The sequence below is a fragment of the Schistocerca gregaria genome, chromosome 2 (genome assembly GCF_023897955.1).
Source record: "Schistocerca gregaria isolate iqSchGreg1 chromosome 2, iqSchGreg1.2, whole genome shotgun sequence".
NCBI lineage: Eukaryota > Metazoa > Arthropoda > Insecta > Orthoptera > Acrididae > Schistocerca > Schistocerca gregaria.
Genome location: NC_064921.1, coordinates 60,858,519 through 60,879,866, shown reverse-complemented (window position 1 = coordinate 60,879,866; position 21,348 = coordinate 60,858,519). Strand labels below are relative to the sequence as shown.

At 39.0% G+C, this 21,348-nt stretch overlaps 1 protein-coding gene across 13 annotated transcripts in view; it reads right to left on the bottom strand.

The window, feature by feature from the left end:
• The window catches only part of LOC126336314 (zinc finger protein 62-like), a 205,722-nt gene that overhangs the window by 30,460 nt on the left and 153,914 nt on the right, over positions 1-21,348 (bottom strand). For 7 of the 13 annotated variants that reach the window (XM_049999873.1, XM_049999861.1, XM_049999871.1 and 4 more), the window contains one exon: positions 11,607-16,258. The exons of the other annotated variants lie outside the window; for them this stretch is intronic. In XM_049999873.1, coding sequence (XP_049855830.1) covers positions 15,132-16,258 — 1,127 coding nt within the window. In that variant the 3' untranslated portion in view covers positions 11,607-15,131. Of the gene's footprint in view, positions 1-11,606; positions 16,259-21,348 lie in introns of those variants that run through there. 13 annotated transcript variants of the gene reach the window in all.

Here is a 21,348-nt window from a genome sequence, read left to right as displayed (position 1 = left end):
GGCCCCGGGAGTAGACAACATTCCGGTAGAACTACTGACAGCCTTGGGAGAGCCAGGCCTAACAAAACTATAGCATCTAGTGAGCAAGATGTATGAGACAGGCGAAGTACCTTCATAATTCAAGAAGAATGTAATAATCCCAAGCTCAAAGAAAGCAGGTGTTGACAGATGTGAAAATTACCGAACTATCAGTTTAATAAGCCACGGCTGCAAAATACTAACACGAATTATTTATAGACAAATGGAAAAACTGGTAGAAGGTGACCTCGGGGAAGATCAGTTTGGATTCCGTAGAAATGTTGGAACACTGAGGCAATACTGACCCTACGACTTATCTTGGAAAACTGATTTTCTAGCATTTGTAGACTTGGGGAAAGCTTTTGACAATGTTGACTGGAATACACTCTTACGAATTCTGAAGGCGGCAGGGATAAAATACAGGGAGCGAAAGGCTATTTACAATTTGTACAGAAACCAGATGGCAGTTGTAAGAGTCTAGGGGCATGAAAGGGAAGCAGTGGTTGGGATGGAATTGAGACAGGGTTATAGCCTCTCCCCAATGTTATTCAATCTGTATATTGAGCAAGCAGTAAAGGAAACAAAAGGAAAATTTGGAGTAGGTATTAAAATCCATGGAGAAGAAATAAAAACTTTGAGGTTCGCCGATGACATTGTAATTCTGTCAGAGACAGAAAATGACTTTGAAGAGCAGTTGAATGAAATGGACAGTGTCTTGAGAGGATATAAGATGAACATCAACAAAAGCAAAATGAGGATAATGGAAAGTTGTCAAATTAAGTCAAGTGATGCTGAGGGAATTAGATTAGGAAATGAGATGCATAAATTAGTAAATGAGTTTTGCTATTTGGGGAGCAAAATAACTGATGGTGGTCGAAGTAGAGAGGATATAAAATGTAGACTAGCAATGGCAAGGAAAGTGTTTCTGAAGAAGAGAAATTTGTTAACATCGAGTATAGATTTAAGTGTCAGAAAGTTGTTTCTGAAAGTATTTGTATGGAGTGTAGCGATGTATGGAAGTGAAACATGGACGATAGATAGTTTGGACAAGAAGAGAATAGAAGCTTTCGAAATGTGGTGCTACAGAAGAATGCTGAAGATTAGATGGGTAGATCACATAACTAATGAGGAGGTACTGAATGGAAGAGAAGAGAAATTTGTTGCACAACTTGACTAGAAAAAGGGATCAGTTGGTAGGGAATATTCTGAGGCATCAAGGGATCACCAATTTAGTATTGGAGGGCAGAGTGGAGGGTAAAAATCGTAGAGGGAGAACAAGAAATGAACACACTAAACAGATTCAGAAGGATGTAGGTTGCAGTGCATACTGGGAGATTAAGAAGGTTGCACAGGATAGAGTAGCATGGAGAGCTGCATCAAACCAGCCTCTGGACTGAAGACCACAACAACATGTGTTTCACATTTATTCTCTGAAAGGCATCTTCATTTGCCTGGAATATGTACACATTATAACTACTTAGTTTACATTTTGGGGCAATGTACCTATTGGTTACAAACAGTTCTGACGGTTGGTTTTTGCTATGATGTAGCAACATTTTGAATTCTAGTTATAGGTCACGCGTACAGTTTTCTACATATTATATTTCTGTTGCATTTTCAGTGCTCTCCCTCTTCTTATAATTGCTACTTGGGGTTTTGTTTTCCATATTTCACAGCACTAGTAACTGAACACTTGTTTTGATGTGATGTTTTGGTCTGTGTTGCCAAGAAATAACAAATACACTCAGACTGACAACTGAATAAAACTACTTTCAGTTCAAGAATTAATATCAGAAACATTAGCAAAAACTTTCATCGGTCATCTCGAAAATCATATATTTAAAAAGATACCCACTAATGAAAGTTCTAAAATCATATATTGGTATAGATATGTGGATGTCATTATTTGTCTGGCAGATGAGCCAAATGAAAAAAATAGATGAACTCCACTTGGAAATCAACAAAGCACATCAGAACATAAAATTCACACTTTAAAAAGAAAAAGACAATCAAATAAATTTTCTTGACATAACATTAACAAAACAAAATGGCAAACATACATTTAAGATCTTTAGAAAATCAACAGCCACAGATACAATAATACATTCCATATCTTATCATCCCCACAATCATAAGCTTGCAGCACTAAGACATACGTTATGTAGATTAAACACGATCCCTCTCAGCAAGAAAAACTATGAAAAAGAAATGAGTACAATCAAACAAATAGCTAGGAACAATGGGTAATACACACATGTAGTACACAGACACGATAAAAAAATATAAACACAAATACAAAACAAACAGAACACTTCTAGGATACAATCTACAAACTCACAAACACACTCAACAAACACAAACAATGACAACATCACACAGAAAAAAGCAGATAGTACACTATTACTTACACACATAAATTAACGCACAGAGTGGCAAACATACTAAAGAGACAGGGCTTCCAAATAGCAATAGAGACAGGGCATCCAATCACACCTACTACCAAGAGGGATAAATTCCAGGGTTTCAGGAATATATAAACTTGAATATCAAAGTTGTGATGCATTATACATAGGCTTGACATGCAGGAATTTTAAAACACGTTACAAAGAACATATGAGGTGTCACAAGTACGAAACAAACCATTCCAAATTTGCAAAAAATTTAGAATGCCATTATCACCAGCCTACAAACATGGAATGAGAAATGAAAATAATGAGAATAAACCACCATTACAAATACCTTACACAAATGCAAGAAAACTTCCACATTCAGAAAGCCATTGCTGAAAACAAACATGTGATAAATGTGCACACACACACATCAGTATAGACTCCCTACTATACTTGATAAAAGAAAAGAAAGCTCACCAAAACAAATACTATTTCACACACAGACACACACACACACACACACACACACACACACACACACACACACACACACACAAATGGATCACACACATCTCAAAAATTACACTCAAAAGCTGGCAATAACAGCCAACAGTCAGCAATACAAACCAAAACATTGTATCAAAACAAGTATTCAGTTCCTAGTGCTGTGAAACGTGAAAAAAACCCATGTGGCAATAATAACAAGAGAAACAGCACCAAAAACCAAACAGAAACATAATATGCAGAAAATTGTCACTGCAACCTGTAAGTAAAATTTAAAATATTACTACATCAAAGCAAAAACCAACCACCAGAACTGCTTATAACCTATAGGTACATTGCTCCAAAATGTAAATCAAATAGTAAAAATCTGTAGATATTCAAGGCCACTTTAATTGCCTTGCAGAGAATAAATGCAAAACGCGTATGGCACAAAAATTGTGTTTCATTCAGTTGTAGTTAGACAGTCCAAAAGTGAAAATTATCAATGTACCCTAATCTTTGGAATGAAGCTGAAAGTGGGTACTCCCAGCACAGACATCCACTTACACCTCAAGAACAGAATTGAGGGCTTGTTCTGCGCTGAGAGTATAACTGAACTAATACAGGACACCTCATTTGTTATGAAAGACTGATCAAGCGCAGAGAGTAGTTCTGCTAGTCATCAGCAGTAGCTTGGGACAAAATGCTGCTGTCCACATGAACTGATATTGATGGGTCCAAGAGACTCTGCCTGTTGCTATGGAGCTCACTGGGTGTGCAGCCATTTACAAATTGTGGAACTTGTTGCCACAGATGACATCTGCTTCATGGGTTCACATGCCATCCTAGGATTCTGTAGGTGAGTGGATGAAATGGTGAAGACGGCTAGCCTCTCACATGGGCTGGAAGAGCATTATCTGTCTCCAGTCCCAAAACTGATCATCAGCCACTTGTTTGGCACCAATTGTATGATTTAAACCACAATTTGAGACATGATCTCTCAAGTTATCTCAGTATGGTTGATTAATGGTGTGCTTCCAGATGAACTGCTAACTTCTTGTTTTTGTTTTATGCTCAATATTTCAACAACTGACCCAACAATGTTCATACGCGTCTTCCTGTTATATGTACTTGGTGCCAGGTGTCCAATCAGACTGTGAACTGTTGTTGATGTCAGGCAACTATTTATAACTGAGTTTGGTTCTGAATTCAGCATTTGATGCCTGCACTGACATTCCATGATATGTAAATTGTCTCAGCTGAGCATGTTGCCAGTGGCAGATACAGAAAAATCTCAAGGAGGGGGCACTAAAGATATCTTGAGCTACCTTTACTTTTACCACAATTAAAAAAAAAATCAAGTCACATGCAAAGTTTAAGAAAGTTTTATTTAAACTTATTATAAACATATACAAGACATGCCATCTTATGATGTAAAAAAAGTTACAATTGTGGTTCTCTTCCTTAAATGATGAATTGTATGTGCCTATTCTTCTTGGCAAATTGATTAATTAAATCGTCAATACAGCAATCAATGTTAGGGTGAGTGTTCAACAGAGCTAAGCAAATAACTCCATTGTTGACCTCAGCTATGTCTTCGCATGCTGCAATGTTGAAAAACTTCTTTCTACTATAGCAAAAGCTACAGGTAGACAAGCAAATATTTTGTACAAAGTAGGATAGTCAGATCTAGGACAGACAGACAACACTTGTATAACAGAATCACAATCATTACGAGTGTTTATGCTCGTTTGCTTGTATTGATGAATCTCTCCCATTAGTCTTATTTTAGTCACAAAACAGTAGAATATTCGTGACTTTTCTTGAACAAATGCCAGACAGAATAATGTATTGAGAGCACTAGAATAGCCACGACTTTTCTCGTAGGTATGTGTTAACTATCTATGTGCCAGAAAGAAACTTATAAAATACGATGACACGGATTCGTGTGCTATATAGGAAAGTACAATTACTCAATAATTTGATTCAGTCGAGTCAACTGGTGAAAGAAACAAACGAATAGTATGCAGGCCGACTGGCGGAGGCAGTGCGGGCGACCCCTCAAAGGGGGGAGGTGCGTGCCTTCCATGTGTATTTGCCAGTGCATGGTGCTGCCATCCTGGGGGGGGGGGGGGGGGGGGAAACCAGGGCTATTTTAGTGCTGATTTAAAATTTTTTTCTACTTAAAACTTTTGCTTCTAACACTCCAGTACTAGCTCTTGTGACCTACATGCCAGGGAAATTCATTATCTCAGCATAAATGATGTCTGTTCCAGGAAAATCCTGACAGATGAAGTTTCCTCACACTACATCTGTGCGAAGCTTGAGTTTTCAGCAAAGCTTGAGATCTTTCCCTCTCCTTTCCCTTCTAATGGTTCTCAGATTTTGCTCCACTACTGATAAGACACCTGATGGCCAGTGGTTTGGTCTGTAACTCCAGGGTGGGTCCACTGTAATCTGTACTTGACTTTATATCCAAGTTTTACCTGCTATACCTTTCGACTCACTTTTATCTCCATTGGATGCCCACTCCTTTAGAGACTGCTCCACACCTGTACAAACTGTAATCAGTGGGCTAGCCCACATTTTGGTCCACAAAAAGGTCACATTTCTTGTGTGCCAAGCTTTGATATGAAACAGATGCCAGAACTTGCTGGGGCCACTACTACCTGGACATGCCCTGAGGTGCACCATCAACACAACCTCCCCAGGGCCTAGCTGGCTACCCAGAGCTAAGTTGATGTATTTCACCGCTTGTGTCAGGCAAAGTCCAGCTGGTCACGCTGCAATGGATTGCCAGACAGCTCTGTTATATTCTGGAGTTCATGCCACCAGTGTGGCACAGCTAGCCAAACTGTGCTGCCCGTCGACCACCTGGTGGCTGTCCACGTGGTTCTCCCACCATCTAGCTTCACCTCCCTACAGCCTGCTGTAGCACCATTACTCCCTGCCTGAGGGTCTTGTATTCATCCTTGGGATCATACCCGTCATGTCATCATCTGATTTAAGTGCCACTAAAGCAACATGGTGGAGCTACTAACCTCCCCCCTACCTCTCCTCCTGATGATAACTTCCAGAACACCTAGAGCTTTTAAAAAGAGTACTGTATTTTTCTTTTGTGTGGTGCTTTCCAAGAATGGTGCAGCCACGGATGAACAACACACCCACTATATGCATGCAGTTGGTGAGTAGTGCAGAAGTGAGCAGTAGTGACTCACTCAAAGTTTTGCGAGAGCAAGTAGCAGCCTGTTCTCTTAGAAATTTAGAACTGCAAGAGCAGTTGAAGCCAACACAAGTGCCTCCAACTGCTTGAAAAGTACATTCAGATGTTCAGGCAACATTGGATGATTATGCATAGCATGTTGTCAGTTCCTCTTCTCCAATGTAGGCCAGTCTAGTAAACAGTTTTCTTCCCAATACTTCCATTCCTTTCTTTTGGAAAGGGCCTCTGAAAATGTGGCTGCAATTCTGTAGCATGTGTGTGATTTAGGCCACATGTGTTCAGGACTCGACAAATTTCGGTTGAATGTCGTGTGTGTGAAGTTATTAGTAGACACTCAAACGTACATTGAATCAGTCTAATCCTTGCAAAATGCCAAGAGTTTCAATGTGTTATGGGGCTGACAGAATGGTATACTGATGAAAGAGGTGTAAGCTTCTCCAGCAATAAGTTATTCATCCTTTGACAACAGGCAGGAGAGGATTTTGAAATTTTGCCGACCTTATATGCACAATCTAAAGCTTGTGTCATATTATAGCCTGAGCTCAGGCCAAGTGAGGAATGACTCCCTATATGAGGAAGTGAGTAATACATGTATTCATTATGGGGATTAACCCACAGATTAGTCCCACCTGGTTAGCTGAGTGGCAACATACCATGCAGCGGACCTGGGTTCGATTCTTGGTGGGGTGCTCATGGACTGGGTTTTGTGTCGTCATCATCATCATCATCATCATCATCATCATCATAACATCATCACCAACACGGAAATCACCCAATGTGGTATCACCTAAAATAAGACTTGCAACCTGGTGGCCAAACTTTCTCAGACGGGGCCTCCAGCCATCAATGCCACATGATCATTTCATTTACCCACAGACTGGGGGTGAGATGAAGGTGGTCACATCCTCGTCTCAAATGAGGTGAGACAAACTGTGTGTGATGCAGGTGCTCAGGGCATACTACCGATAATTGTGGTACCCCTTGTTGTACTTATTGTAGAGAGATGTAGCACCTAAGTGCTGACTGCAACTGATCACAAAATAGACAAAACCAAGACAAGAAAAGATTTCAAAGTTTTAAAAGTAATGAAGTTCATGTCAGGGAATGCCATGGGGGCTGATGTTGTCACCAAATCAATGAAACATAGAAGCCACAATGACGGATGATCATTACATGAGGTTTTAATCCCACTGTTGTGGAACCTGGTGGTGAGTGAATATATTAAAGGTACTAAGTTTTGCCAAGGATACACACATGACTTACTCATAATAATATATGCGAAATTTTCAAGTACCATTAGAACAATGGTACAATGCAGTCTGAACACTGTACGAAACTGGTGTAAGAAACGGGATCTAAAGGTCAGTCCCAGGAAAACTGCTGTTGTACTGCACACAAGGAAGCATATCTCGGCCATTGTCTCCAAGATTCATCTGTTTAATGACATTTTACCAGTAGATGGTGTAGTGAAGTATTTAAGGATAATCCTGGATGTGAAACTAACTTGGACCCCTCACATAAACAACATACAGCCTATGTAGCAAGAGTGTGGTCATCATTACACACAGGTGGTAAAAGATATCATCTTAGTTCTTTCACAGTCCAGTAGCAGGAAACTGTGTCCTTCATGCAATGTCTATAATGCATTAATTTACTCTGAACTTTTAAGTGAGATACACAGGAAGTGACATAAGTGCAGCTAACACACTGCATTTTGAGGCTGAGTTTGTAGCCACCCCAAAGGTCCGAAAATGAGTCATGCTGCAGCATCTAGATACATGGGGAAATTAAAGTCATTTATACAAAAGTGGGTAACACACTATAAATTGGTAAAAATGTGGATGATTTTGATAATCCTCTGCACTCATGCATATTCTTGTGTATTTCAGTCAAGGATTCAAAGTAAACTAGTGCTTTATGGACACTGCATGAGGGATGAAAGTTCCCTCTATTGGGCTATGAAATAACTAATGCAATATCTTTTACCATCTGTGTGTAATGTCGACCATGCTCTTACTTAACAGGTTGTAAATTCCAAGGCAAAATGTGCACTCATATATGCTGTATGGACACATGGAAAAACCTGGGATCCAAGTCCTAGGGGCATGTACTAGATATACAACTCTGTGATAAGCCCTATAACAACTTATAGGGCTTCATTGTAGTAGAATGAAGTAGAATGGAAAGTGGCTGCTAATGAGCTCAGGAAGTTGCAAAGATTCGTCTGCCTATCCGTAACAGGTGGAATTAACAGCACACCCACTTCTGCTATGGAGACCATCTGGGCATGTCCCCATTGCATCTTTGGGTAACAATGGAGGCAAAATCAGGGTCAACAGATTAGAAACAAGAAATCTCTAGGACATTCAGTCCCACACAAATATAATGAATGTTGTAAATATAGAAATCGGCTGCAGAGAAAGCACACGTTGTTTCTGTCCTCAAATTGGGGAAATTGTGGTGTCACCGCCAGACACCACACTTGCTAGGTGGTAGCCTTTAAATCAGCCGCGGTCCGGTAGTATACGTCGGACCCGCTTGTCGCCACTATCAGTGATTGCAGACAGAGCGCCGCCACACGGCAGGTCTAGAGAGACTTCCTACCACTCGCCCCAGTTGTACAGCCGACTTTGCTAGTGATGGTTCACTGACTTCTAAGCTCTCATTTGCCGAGACGATAGTTAGCCTAGCCTTCAGCTATGTTAATTGCTACGACCTAGCAAGGTGCCAGTATCCGTATTGTGAATCATGTACCATAAAGAGCGACATTCTCCATGAATGGATTAAAGTTAAGTATTCCACCAGCTACGTCCATTTTTCTCAATTCTAATTCCCTTGTCATGTTCCAGACCTCACGTCATCCTGCGTGAGCTGAGACGCGTGCATTTCGGCCTCCTTTAGGTACGGGTTGGCTCTCCTGTCAATCACAACAGAAACAATCTAAAGAGCCAAAGAATATTTGTAACATCTCACTTTTGTGCCACCTGTATGAAGTCTTGGAGAGAATCATACTGACTACGACTATATCAAGTTTGGATGGAAAGACCACTTCAGAGCAAGCTAGCCTTACACCAGGGATGTCAGACTCTGGCACGGTCTTTAACCTTAGTCAACACATAAATGATGGATGTGAGGATAAAGTTCATGGCAGGTACACCTTTTATAGCACTCTGTGCTGCATATGACACTGTGAATCATTAAAATGCTTATCTAAAAGCTATACGAGATAACAAGACTGACAAATGTAATCAGAGGTTCGCTCCAAAGTGGAAGATTCTATGTAGTTCTGCAAGGCTGGGAGAGTATTATGGTCTCAACTGTTGCAAGCTGAATACAGGAAACACATACACATGTTAAAAAACAGAGGCACTAAAGGGAAACTGAATACCATGTAGTGACGGTTGGAAATTGAGCATTGTGACACCCCAAAATATCTAGGAATTACACTGGACTGCACTCGTTGTTTTAAAAAACACTTTATGGGTTTGAAAGGAAAAATATGAAGAAAGCACATCTTGCAAAAGCTGACAGGGACTACATGTGGAGGATATCCCAAACTTCTCAGATCAACTGGATTGGGAATCTGTTTCCCTGTGTGAGAGCATGGAGTACCAGTTTGGGGAGCACCGGTCCACACCAGGCATGAGAACATGGACTTAAAACAAGTCAATCTGCATAGTTACACCAACTCCAGCCCTGAAGAACTGCCCCTTGGCCAGCACTGCACCCCAAACAATAACAAGCAGAGTGCCACGAGAAGCAGATTGAAAACCCTGAACAACTGATGTACAATTATACACCAACAGCCCATCATTTTAAGTCTGGGAAAAGGTTTTTGCAGCAAAAGTTACCATTATCCATCAAAACAGATATTAGATGTATAATTCTGTAGCAAGAAAGTACTTCTAAGCAAGAGGGCTTCAGCCCAAGGGAAGAAATTAACTGCAGTTATCACCAACCCTACACTACTAGGAGAACTCTTAACAGATTAAGAATATGATTTTCAAGATGCAGAACAAATTTAGTCTCATGGGAGTATGAGAAGACATTACATGCAATTGTGGAAGAGACCAGACATCTAATCACCTATTCTGAAGTGAGAAAGTGGGACGTCTTCCTTCTAGTCATAGAGTGTAAATAAGTTGAGGAGATGCCGGCTGAATACACAATAGATTCCAGCTGCTTCAATACACATTTCAACATAATAACTGTAAGTAGGTTATCAGTGGAAAAATGAACCACAATAGCATTCAGGTAACATAGTCTGGTTTACTGACCAGTTGAAAACAGATTAAGGGTAAGCAGGGTACAGCCTATACTAGTGAGGAAAGTCAAGCGACAGTGTTCGTGGTGTAGTTAATTGTTATCAGAGTGTGCCCAGAGGTGCTAAAAGGATCATAACATTTACATTTATTTAGATTGCTAGCTGAAATCTTTATTAGCCCCTGTAATGAGATCAAAGATTGTCACGGAATGCCAGGAATTTCCCCATGAGTCTAGATGAAAGCAGCAGGGTAAACTAGCTGAGAATCCCTGGTCACTATGTAGTAAGATGGATGAAACCACACCAAATTTAATCTTCCACTGCGAAGTACTGGAGGCCATATGGCACAAATTATTTGGGTCGGCAATTCCAGATGAGATTGTGTCTAACAAATGCCTAGTAAAGGTACTCCTATAATTCTTCAAGAACACTGACTGACATTACAAGAATGACAGGGAGAGATACTGCACAACACAATAAACTTAGTGATAGTCTGATTAACAGGGAGTTAATTCTGATGATGTTTTGTGTCTCTGATCACATCAAATCAGTTCCCCATGTGGATTTCTAGTACTTAAATGCTTAATTAATTAATGGTCAAGTTTCAGTGGTTCTGATACAATAACACAGACTGCAATGGTGTCATCAAATCAGTTGAAAGTCAGATCAGTGTAGTGTATAAGGTTGATTATTATGAATTCAAACTGTATGACGAACCTTTTAGTTTGAGAAGTAAAAGTTAAGTCAGACTTTCTGTTGGCAGCAGTGTGATGGTCAGTTGCACCGACATGTCTGTCTCATGTGTCATTCATGTTCGAGTAAGAGGTCGAGTTTCAATTTTACATAGCTAGATGATATATTAACACCTCAGATCAAATTTACCCAATGGATTAACGATGATGGACAATGTGTCGGGCAGTGTGGATGTGATTTTTAGGTAGTTTCCCAACATGACTTGTTGCATGCCAGGCTGGTACCGACGCCTTACCTCAGTTTCATGACTTGCAAACAGTTCAAAAAAGTTTACAGACTTTCACATGAAATAACACTAAACGCTGACAGATGGGGTACATAAATTCCATCATGGTTGTGGAGGGGAACTAGGTGGCAACAGGAAAGACATCCTACCATCCTCTACCACCAAAAATGCTGAATCCTGATTAACATGCCAATCCTGTCAAGACATGGGATATGGAAGGAGGGTTGTCATTTCAGCAAAAGCCATCCATTTTCATTGTTCAAACTATCTTTATGACTGAAACATTATTACATTTTATGACACCTGTGAGCAAGAAAGAAAATCACAAGGTAGTTGTCTTCTGTTGGTTTAAAATTCCAGTGGAAAAAAAAAATGAGAAAGAACTACAGATAACTTACAATATAATGGTCAATAATTTCTTATAAAATAGCTACACAGAAATTCACATATGCATTTTGTCCATTGTTGCTTTCCATTTACAGATAAAAGTTTTCAAGCTTTTAGGCTGCATTAAATTCCTCCTAACTAAAATACTTGCTGCTTCAATCCCTCGACAACGATCTTTTACAGGACAGTTCATTCACAAATTTTAGGTGTCCTCTGGTGGCTCACCACTGTTGAAAAACAATGGCGTATTTTCTTATAAAAATGCTGTTTTCCCAAGTTTTTTTTCAGAGAAATGGAGTATTTGTGAAAAATCTTACACTGATATTGGTGGACCAATGTCATTGGGTATATCCTACAAGAAGTGTGGGAACTTTATCAAATTACTGAGTGTGTTTCCTGATAGACATTTATGTTCCTCACATGCTATGGCTACATTTTTACTTCCTTTTGTGGCAGGTAGCCATGAAGTCCACAATCCTGTAGCCATCATCATCTCTATCAGTAATTAGCTCATTCTTCTACGTTTCAACTGCCACACACAGTTTCCTTTTACAAGTATTACTTTTTTTACATAGAACTCTCATGTTGTTAAAAGCTATAACTTTGTCATGTTCACCTTGGTGCTCAAGTACTGCAGATTATACCCTTTGTCGTAAATGTGTGTGGCATTCATGCTCTTTAACATATTACTTTATTGTGTTCCCAGTCTTGCCAGTATATTCTTTGTCACAACCAAATATCACTTCAATTTCTGCAGTGTAGAGTCAATCAATCTTAATCACATCCATTCTAGATAGAAAAAAAGAATGATTTTTCCTACATAGTTAATTACTCTAGTAATAAATGGTAACAGAATTTGAGGAAGGTTCCTCATTCAACTTGTTTGCATTATTATTATGACTTCGTCTCAAGGCCCTGTTAATGTAAAAATCATTATATCCATTAACCAACAGTTGTTTCCTGAAGAAATCTTGCTTTGATCAGTTTTCTATAGATCAACACATCTCGGAACAGGAGGTCAACCTCACTATCTCCAAGGGGAATGTTATTTAGGAAACTGTGTAATTTATATAGCTCTTCTTTGCATGATCATACAACAAATATGTCATCACATACTGCACTGGTTCAAAATTTTTGTTGGACCTTTACCCTTGAACGAGATTATACAGAGATCAGTAACATCATGAGTTCAGTACCTCAGGGAAGTTTAGATTTTTTGAACATCCCTATTTTTAAAACTACATGGAAATGCATATTTCATTAAAGTTCAACAAATGAAATATTTTTCTAGGTGTTATATTAAGCCAAGAAATAATGAATGTCAGTAACAGTTTTGCCAATGTTTATTTTTGATAACCTTCTTCAGATTCAGTTTGGTGTCGGCCAATGCACATTGTAAATCATCTTCCAAATTCAATTGGTTCCTCACTTTTGTTTTCATTGCCACCCCATTTGCAAATCTGCTTTCAAGTCTGTAAGTTGTGGCAAATGGAATCAGGCTTTTGCTTATAATAAAGAATACTGGTGACTAATCTTTCACCAAAATGTTGCTAGTTCTGTTTAAGATAAATCTATTTTCAGTGTGTTGTCTTCACTAAATCCAAAAAATTCTGCTTTGGCTTGAACTTTACTTTCTGAAAATATTCCTTTGTTAATGGAAAACAGTCTTAAATCCCAGTCTTGTTGATTCTGGCTGAATGTTGCATTTGGAGCAACTCTTTTCACCAATGTGTGCAATCCAGAGCAAACGCACAACATGGAAGGTGTTCCATGAGTACAAACACCTACCAATGCAATGCTGTAAATTAACAATTTCTCAGCTACTAGTTGCCTCTGGAATAGGAAAACTTCCACTCACCTTCCTTTGTTTCTCATCTAACAATATGAAATATGCTAACAATGTAGTAAAATCGGAGGCAATGATTGTGCATTCACTTCACGTGTCTGATGATTTACTAGCATTAGGCAAGAAAATGACTGACTAACATAAAAAGAACGATGAGCAAGCTGGTACCTACGTGGAGCCAGTAATGGATATGCTGCTCTAAGAAAGTGGTGAGCTGCAGCTAACTGTCATCACTGCAGTGCGTAAATTTCAAATAGTGTCATAAATACATCTGCTGTAACCTCTGCCATGTCTATCATGTGTTAACATTCAAATTTAAAAATTTTAGAATTAGTGCTTATCTAAAACTTACGAGTCTAATGAGGTAGTGAATACTGAACTCTTTCTGTTTTTATCCCTAAAATTCTATTTTATCTCTCAAGGTGTGATTACCCCAAGCTCGGAAACACTGACATTGTGGAACCGGTTTTAGTTTTGCATTAGTTAATGCCTGTTCCTGGGAATGCTCCCAAAAAATGTCAGCTCCTACTGACAACAAAAGTGACCACACAGCATCATCATCAGGATGCTCAAAAATTTATTGTTTAGATTCAAAACAACTTAACCATGTGCAGATTTTGACCAGTTCACATATATTTATAGCAATTTTGCTGCCAAAAAACTACATAGCATCTATTACTGGGATGTCTTTAAAAAAAGTCACATTGAAACTAATCAGGATGTCAGTTCTGGATATCTTCACTGTGTGTACTACTTACAACAAATTTTTGAAATCCTTCACAACATTTATAATGAATGTTCAGAATCCCTCAAGAAAGTGTTCATTTTCCCAACCAGATGTTTCAGTTTCTGTGATAAACGACAAACTAAAAAGTACACTGGAAAGTTAACCCTGTTCACAAGACATGTCACTGAACATCCCTCTTTGTCTACCTATGGGAGACCATATATTCTGGGAAAAACAGATATTTGGGGCATCAGAAATTTACACTTTCTAATCTATGGTATAACACAATTCTTAATCTTTCCCTATGACCTTGTTTGTCAGATCACAACAACTGTTTCCAGAACCTGAATACTGCAAGTTCAGATGCGACCCACCATTTTTGTAAAGGATTTTTAAAATCATGCATTAAGAAATTTTGACTTCATGCCTACCCACCATTGAGCAAGTAAATGTTATCAGGAAGCCACCTCAGTGGCAAGAAAACAATTATATTATAATAATGTATCCTCCTTCCTATTTCCTTATCAGTTATCAGAATTTACCATTAGCAGTTTCAAAACTTTTTTATCCAAAAACTGCACTACTCTGAAAAAGTGGGAAGAAACAGTCTTTTGTGTGTGAACATACACTTTCTTTTGACATGTCCAATTGTCTGTCAACCCTGAAGAAGATCTCACATGAGAGATCAAAACATCAAGTATATAATAATTTGGAGAGCAATATGAAGAGTCCAACAGTTCACAAGATTTTCCTATCAGTCACAGAGGTCACAAAATCCTGTTTTCCTTTTGTCTCTCCCACATAAACATAAGTGTCATCTGTCACTGAAATGCGATTTTAACATATGCCTTTTTACACTACTTCGCTGTGTAAATAACATTCCACAGTGAGTACAACTGAATTGTTTCCCATTGTGTTCTAAAATGTGCCTAGTGAGAGAGGATTTTTGTGCAAAATTCCGCTTACACATATCACATGTGTAAATCACATTTTCATTCTGATATTTATGCTTATACATGTGCCTATTGAAAGCAAATCTATGTTTGAATTCTTTGTTACACACAGAGCAAATGAAGCTTTCTCCACCAAAATTATCATCATGTTTCATTTCTATATGGTACTTCAATTGGTGTTTAGATGTAAAAGCTGAACTGCAGTGTTCACACTGAAACTTAATTTTCACTGCAGAGTGTACCTTCCTCTTATGTTCATTGAGTTGATAACGTTCTCTGAACTTTGCGTAACACAAGTCACATTCATGTTTCCTTTCCGAGTGAACCATTTTGTGACTCCTTAGTCTTGCATGATTGTGAAACATGGCTCCACAGACATCACACATCCAAGACTTCTCCTTTGCGTGAGTGGCTTTATGATTCTCCAACTGATACTCTGATACAGAACCCTGACCACAGATGTCACAGCGATATGGCCACTGATTTGTATGTGTCAGTGCATGTGTTCTGAAAGAAGATTCACTGGTAAGGCGCAGACCACAAATGCTACACTTTACGTATGTCTTTTGAACATATGTTTTAATATGCTTTTTCAAAGATCTCACAGTACTATACTCCTTCACACAAAAGAAGCATTTAATTTTTTTTTTCACTGTCTCACTGCAAAGGTATATGCAAACACAACGATGACTGAGAATTTGAAAATATCCTGTCAATACCATTGAGCACTTAGGACACTTGACACATGATGATTCTTCAAATGGACCCAAGCATTGGGGTTCTTGTGCAGTGTTGGAGTCATTGCTTGTCTGATTTGATTTTGAGGGAGGATCTATCCGAATAGGCTCAGAACATTTTAGTTCATGAGCAAGACTGTCTTCGTTGTTTGTTTCTAAGAGTCTCAAGGGAGAGGGTACACTTGGGTTACACATAACTGAGTGTGGAGCATCTAGTTGCTTCACGGTGGAATGTTGTGGTGCTGCATTACCTGTAAGACAAAGATTATTATTATAACATAGGTTCACTGTCCTAGTAATACAGTGCTTCACATATAATTTGAGACAAGAATCTGTGCAGCCTATACATAATACATTTATATGATTATGCAAACAGCGTGTGTAAGCAACGAAGGAGACATGAACAAAGCAGGCTGGGATTATCTAATTTGTTCTTACAGCACTCCTGATCCTAGTAATATTTTTCTTTTATGATCCTTTCTCATGAATAATTGGAATACTAAGATTACGCAAAATTACAACTAATTTCACTAATTTTTAATGCAAACTTGAATTTGCAGTTTTGCTGATGATGATAATGTAAATAGTTAATTTGGAAAGAATTTCTGTAAAGATATATTCATAATTTACCATACCTGAGTGCTTGTCAACATTCCATTCTGCTATAAAATGTTTGTTTTCAGATTGACTTAGCTTGGTTGAAAGCCCTTGTTCTCTACTTTCAAGTAAACATTTTACTTTTTCTAAAAAATTAATAGTTCAATACTTGCTTGAATTCAAAATTTTTGTGTTCGAGAAACTTCTGAACTAAAGATGCCAGTGTTTCAATTTTGTAGCCCCTACATTTCTACAACCACAAAATTTTTACTGTTACTTAAACAAATCATCAGACTGTTATTTCAACTAGAATATGTCATTTTCTTGAAAATTCATGCCAAACTTTGGGAATCCAAAAACACATCAAAACTTCTCCTAATAAAGTAGTTCCTGTACTTTTGGCACTTTCTAATTATACAGCTTTTAGATGAAATAATTTATTTAACTTCCTATTCTATCACTTATTTCTTTTGTGTTAGTATCTGAAATGCAATAATCTTGTATTATAATTGATGTAGCATGATATATTTACTGGAGCTCAAAAATGTTGCTTAACAATATTTATTTAACACCTTCCAACAAACAGTGCTCATTACACAATATCACTTAATTTTTTCCAAAACAAATAACACAAGGCATTTATAAAAATAAAATAAAAAATCAGGGTATCATGAAACAGCATGTGAATAACAGTGCACCCTCAATTATTTTTCCTGTTGCTACAATGAATCGCTCTTCAAAAATCACTATGATCTCTACACTACTCCTCCACCAGTAATGTGGATACGAATTAATACACAGTTCTGAAAACAATTTCCTACAAAAGGTCAACACAACATTAATATATATATATATATATATTGATCCTCTGGCATTAGGTGGTGATTCCTCTGAGGAATAATGTGATTGGATGCCCTTGGAAAATTTTTGAAGGTCCTTTTCTGATTTCCTTTTTCCAGTGTAAGAGAGAGACTGGTTTAAGTCTGTCCACCGATACATGTATGTTTTCACATTTCCTCTCGATAGTGAAATATTTTTCTTGCCTTGCCATGACAAGGAAAGGACCATCATATGTATGTTGTCATGGTTTCCTAACCCTGTTACATCTCAAGAAGACATGAGAAAATGTCTGCACGTCTCTTGGAACAACTAGATTTCATACATAACATTTGCTTTTGCAAATCAGATGCAAACGAATCAGGGTCAGTCTTCATAGCTGGGTGTTCAAAAAAATCACCATGAAGTCTTATAGTCTTTCCACATAACAACTGTGCAACTTTATGGCTTGATGTGTCTCATACAGCACTGTGGAACCCCAGTACAACAGTAGGTATAGTTTCTGTCCAATTAGAAGTGTCATGGGCCGTGATTGCAGATTTCAAGGTTCTATTTAGTCATTCAACCTTGGTACTGCAATGAGGATGATATGGCATAGTTTGTTGAATTTTCATTTCACATACATTTCCGAAATATTAAACAATTGTGATCTAAACTGTTTTCCTTGGTCAGTGATTACCTGTGATGTTTTGCCAAATCTTGCCATCCATTGCAGATAGAAAGCCTTTGGTATTTTTTCAGCTGTAATGTCTTCATGTGGTGTGACTCCCATCCAAGATGTGAAGTGACTGATACCAGTCAAGCAGTAAGTCATGCCATTTGAAGGATGCATAGGCCCAATGAGGTCAATGTGTGTATGGCTGAAATGTTCATCAGGTTCTACTAATTTCTTAAATTGCATTTTTGTGTGGTGAGTGATCTTGGTTATCCGCCAGTCAATGAAGGATTTAGTCCCTTGTTTCACTTTCTTTATGTCATTCACTGTCTGCCTATGAGCACAGGCAGAATTATCGAAGTCCTGTTAACTATATCATCCATGGAAGGCTGGTCTTGCATTTTTGTTTTGAACAAAGTCTTCAGTTTTTGGCTCAATCTTTCAGGACTTTTGTACCCACAATGCCATTTGCCATATCATGGCACCTCCTTTCCACCTGCAGCCGGACAGAGAGGCACAACAGCTTGTCCGGAATTGTAAGACACAAATACGCAAGTACATAGCATATTTTACTTTTGAAGAGGTTCTTTTGTTTTACTAAGCTCCTACAGAATGACATCAATTAGGGCTAAGAGTCCTGCCAAGCTCCTGCATGATCGTCAACAGTGGATGCTGCTCAACTCTTGCTGCCAGTTTCGTCAAAGTTTGTGCCTGGCACATCCGTTCTGGAGCATGGTTTTTGGGCGGCATCACCACTGGATCACAGCATCATACACAGCCAGCACAGCAACCATTTCTTCATGGCTTGCACTGAGGATCAGCTCCTGGTGCACCACTAGAACCCGTTACATTCCAGGGTGGGCAATGGGCCAACTCTGTGAGCTGGGGCCCTGACACTGGCTTTTCGCCTGGCATCTCCTGTTCAAACGGCACCACCTGTTCATGTGACACCATCAGATCAGCACAACCAATCTTCTGTTCTCTGGAATGGCTTCTCATAGCCAGTACCAGCCCATCCCTCTGCACTAAGCCTGCCTGCCAGCAGCAGGGATTGCAGTCAGGTCCCCACCTCCAGCTCCTCTCTTCACCAGTTCACCATCATTCCTCCCCAAGCTGGCACCCTTCGTTGTGAAGGCCGACATCAAAATCGTTTCATTGACAGTCCTGTCTTCCAGGCACCCAGGATGGTGGGGGTGCCCTCCTCCCCATCACTTTCACAAGCATAGCAATACTGTATTTATCTGCTGATACCAGGCTATCAACTTCCACTTAAACGTCTCCCCAGTAAGGGTGCTACACTAAGTGTGCAAGTGTAGGTTAATAACACAGAAAATGAAGTTTTGGTCTAGCTGTGAAGTGTCAACAGATAGCCAAAACAGTAAGGTGCGAATTTTAGGTTTGAGTCCAAGACCAGAAAAAAATTTTCAATGTTGTCATCTCATTCTACAGTTGGAGGCTGCCCCTATTTGTAACTCCGAATATATTTCCTGTGCTATCAAACAATTTTCTTATATATAACTCATTCGTCCAATCTTTATTCCTGAATATGTCTACATTTTCTTCTCTTCTATAGTCCTGCCTTTTTTCTAAAAAAAAAAAAAAAAAAAAAAAAAAAACTGGTCATCCTGCATTGGACAATTTGAACACCTGCTGTTACAACTGTACTACAACTCCTTGCTCTCACAGTGACAACCTCTTCAAATATTTGATCCCAATGATGTTTTTAACCTCTTCTCCACTGCCAACTCATGTTGCCTAACTTGAGTTTTAGGTGATCATGTGTATTTATTTATGATTGCATTGTACTGTCACACATGTTTATCTACTGTTGCATGTGTAAAATTGATAACAAACATACATATTTATGAGTGTGTCTACTACTTCCATTTTCTAATCTTCCCTCTAACATATCTCTCTAAACAAACCCACTATTTATAACACTACAACCATAAATTTGCACCTTCTTACTATCAATATTTTTTACCTATTTTTTCAGTCACTTCTTTTGTCCTCTGACCACCCAATCATGAGTCCCTGGCATTTGAAAATTCAGAAAACTCATCTTTGCTCTAGCAAAACTCCAAGCACACATCCTCTTTCTGACATCTTGTCTGGGAAATTTATCCAGCCTGATGGACATACCACTAAATTTGACATCTAAGGCTGTCACCCATCCTACTGCAAGAACCTTAACCTTTTCCAGTTCCATCAGTACCTCACCCTCACTAATCTGTACATTCATAATCATACAGTCCAAGCTCAGAGCACACTTGACAACTGCTACACCTTTCACAAAATCCTTTTATCCTTCAATCACAACTTCCTTAATGCTATGACTGCAACAGAAACACTTGCCCTTCAGCACTTGGAACAAGATTCCCAGCACCATCTGAGGAAGCTGTCACAGATAAACTTGTCTTATGACAGCATGGGATTATGTAGACAAAGAAGAGCTTACCATTCTGATATAATCTCTCTCTCAACCGCTCATAGCTCTCTGGGCCTTGCCTTGCTAACTTACTCCACCTTCCATATTCCCAAATACTTTCTGAACAGGCGTCTTGGAACATTGTTGCCAACCTTTCTGACAAAACTCTGACCCCTACAGAAGTCCCAGTATTTTCTAAAGGGTTAACCTTTAGCCTGAAACACAACTTCAGCCCTGCTGGACTTTTAAAGGACCTTCCTTCCTGTTCTCATTCTCTACAGGGGAAACACTTCTTCACTGCACACCCATAAAAACAGGCAATAAAAACCTTACACAGAACTTTGTTTAAAACATTTCCGATCTCCCTTGAACCATGATTCTTCTCCCCTGCCACCCAGTCATCCCCTGGTTGTCTTTCAAAAATTCCTCACTTCTAACCTGGACTCCCCTTACCTTCCTAAATCCTTTCTCACTGGGTTCAACATCACTCCTATGGAACACAATGCTATCCATAGCCTGAAAACCAATCCAGACCTTATCATCCTTCCTGCAGACAGTCTCCTCCCAGTCGTCACAAATTATAGTGTCAATGTGCCTCAAGGTCTCCACCAAGTTTCCAATACCTCTGTATGCAACCCTTACGACCATGATCCCATCCCAGAAGTCCAACAGGACATCCACCTGTTCCTCAAGGCCTTAGCTCTACTTCAAACCAGACATCTGAATCCATCTAACTGCTCATACCAGCAACACGCACACTCCCACTGTTTCCCTATTCCCCAAATTCCACAAACCCAATCCCATAGGTGTTCCCCACTGATCAT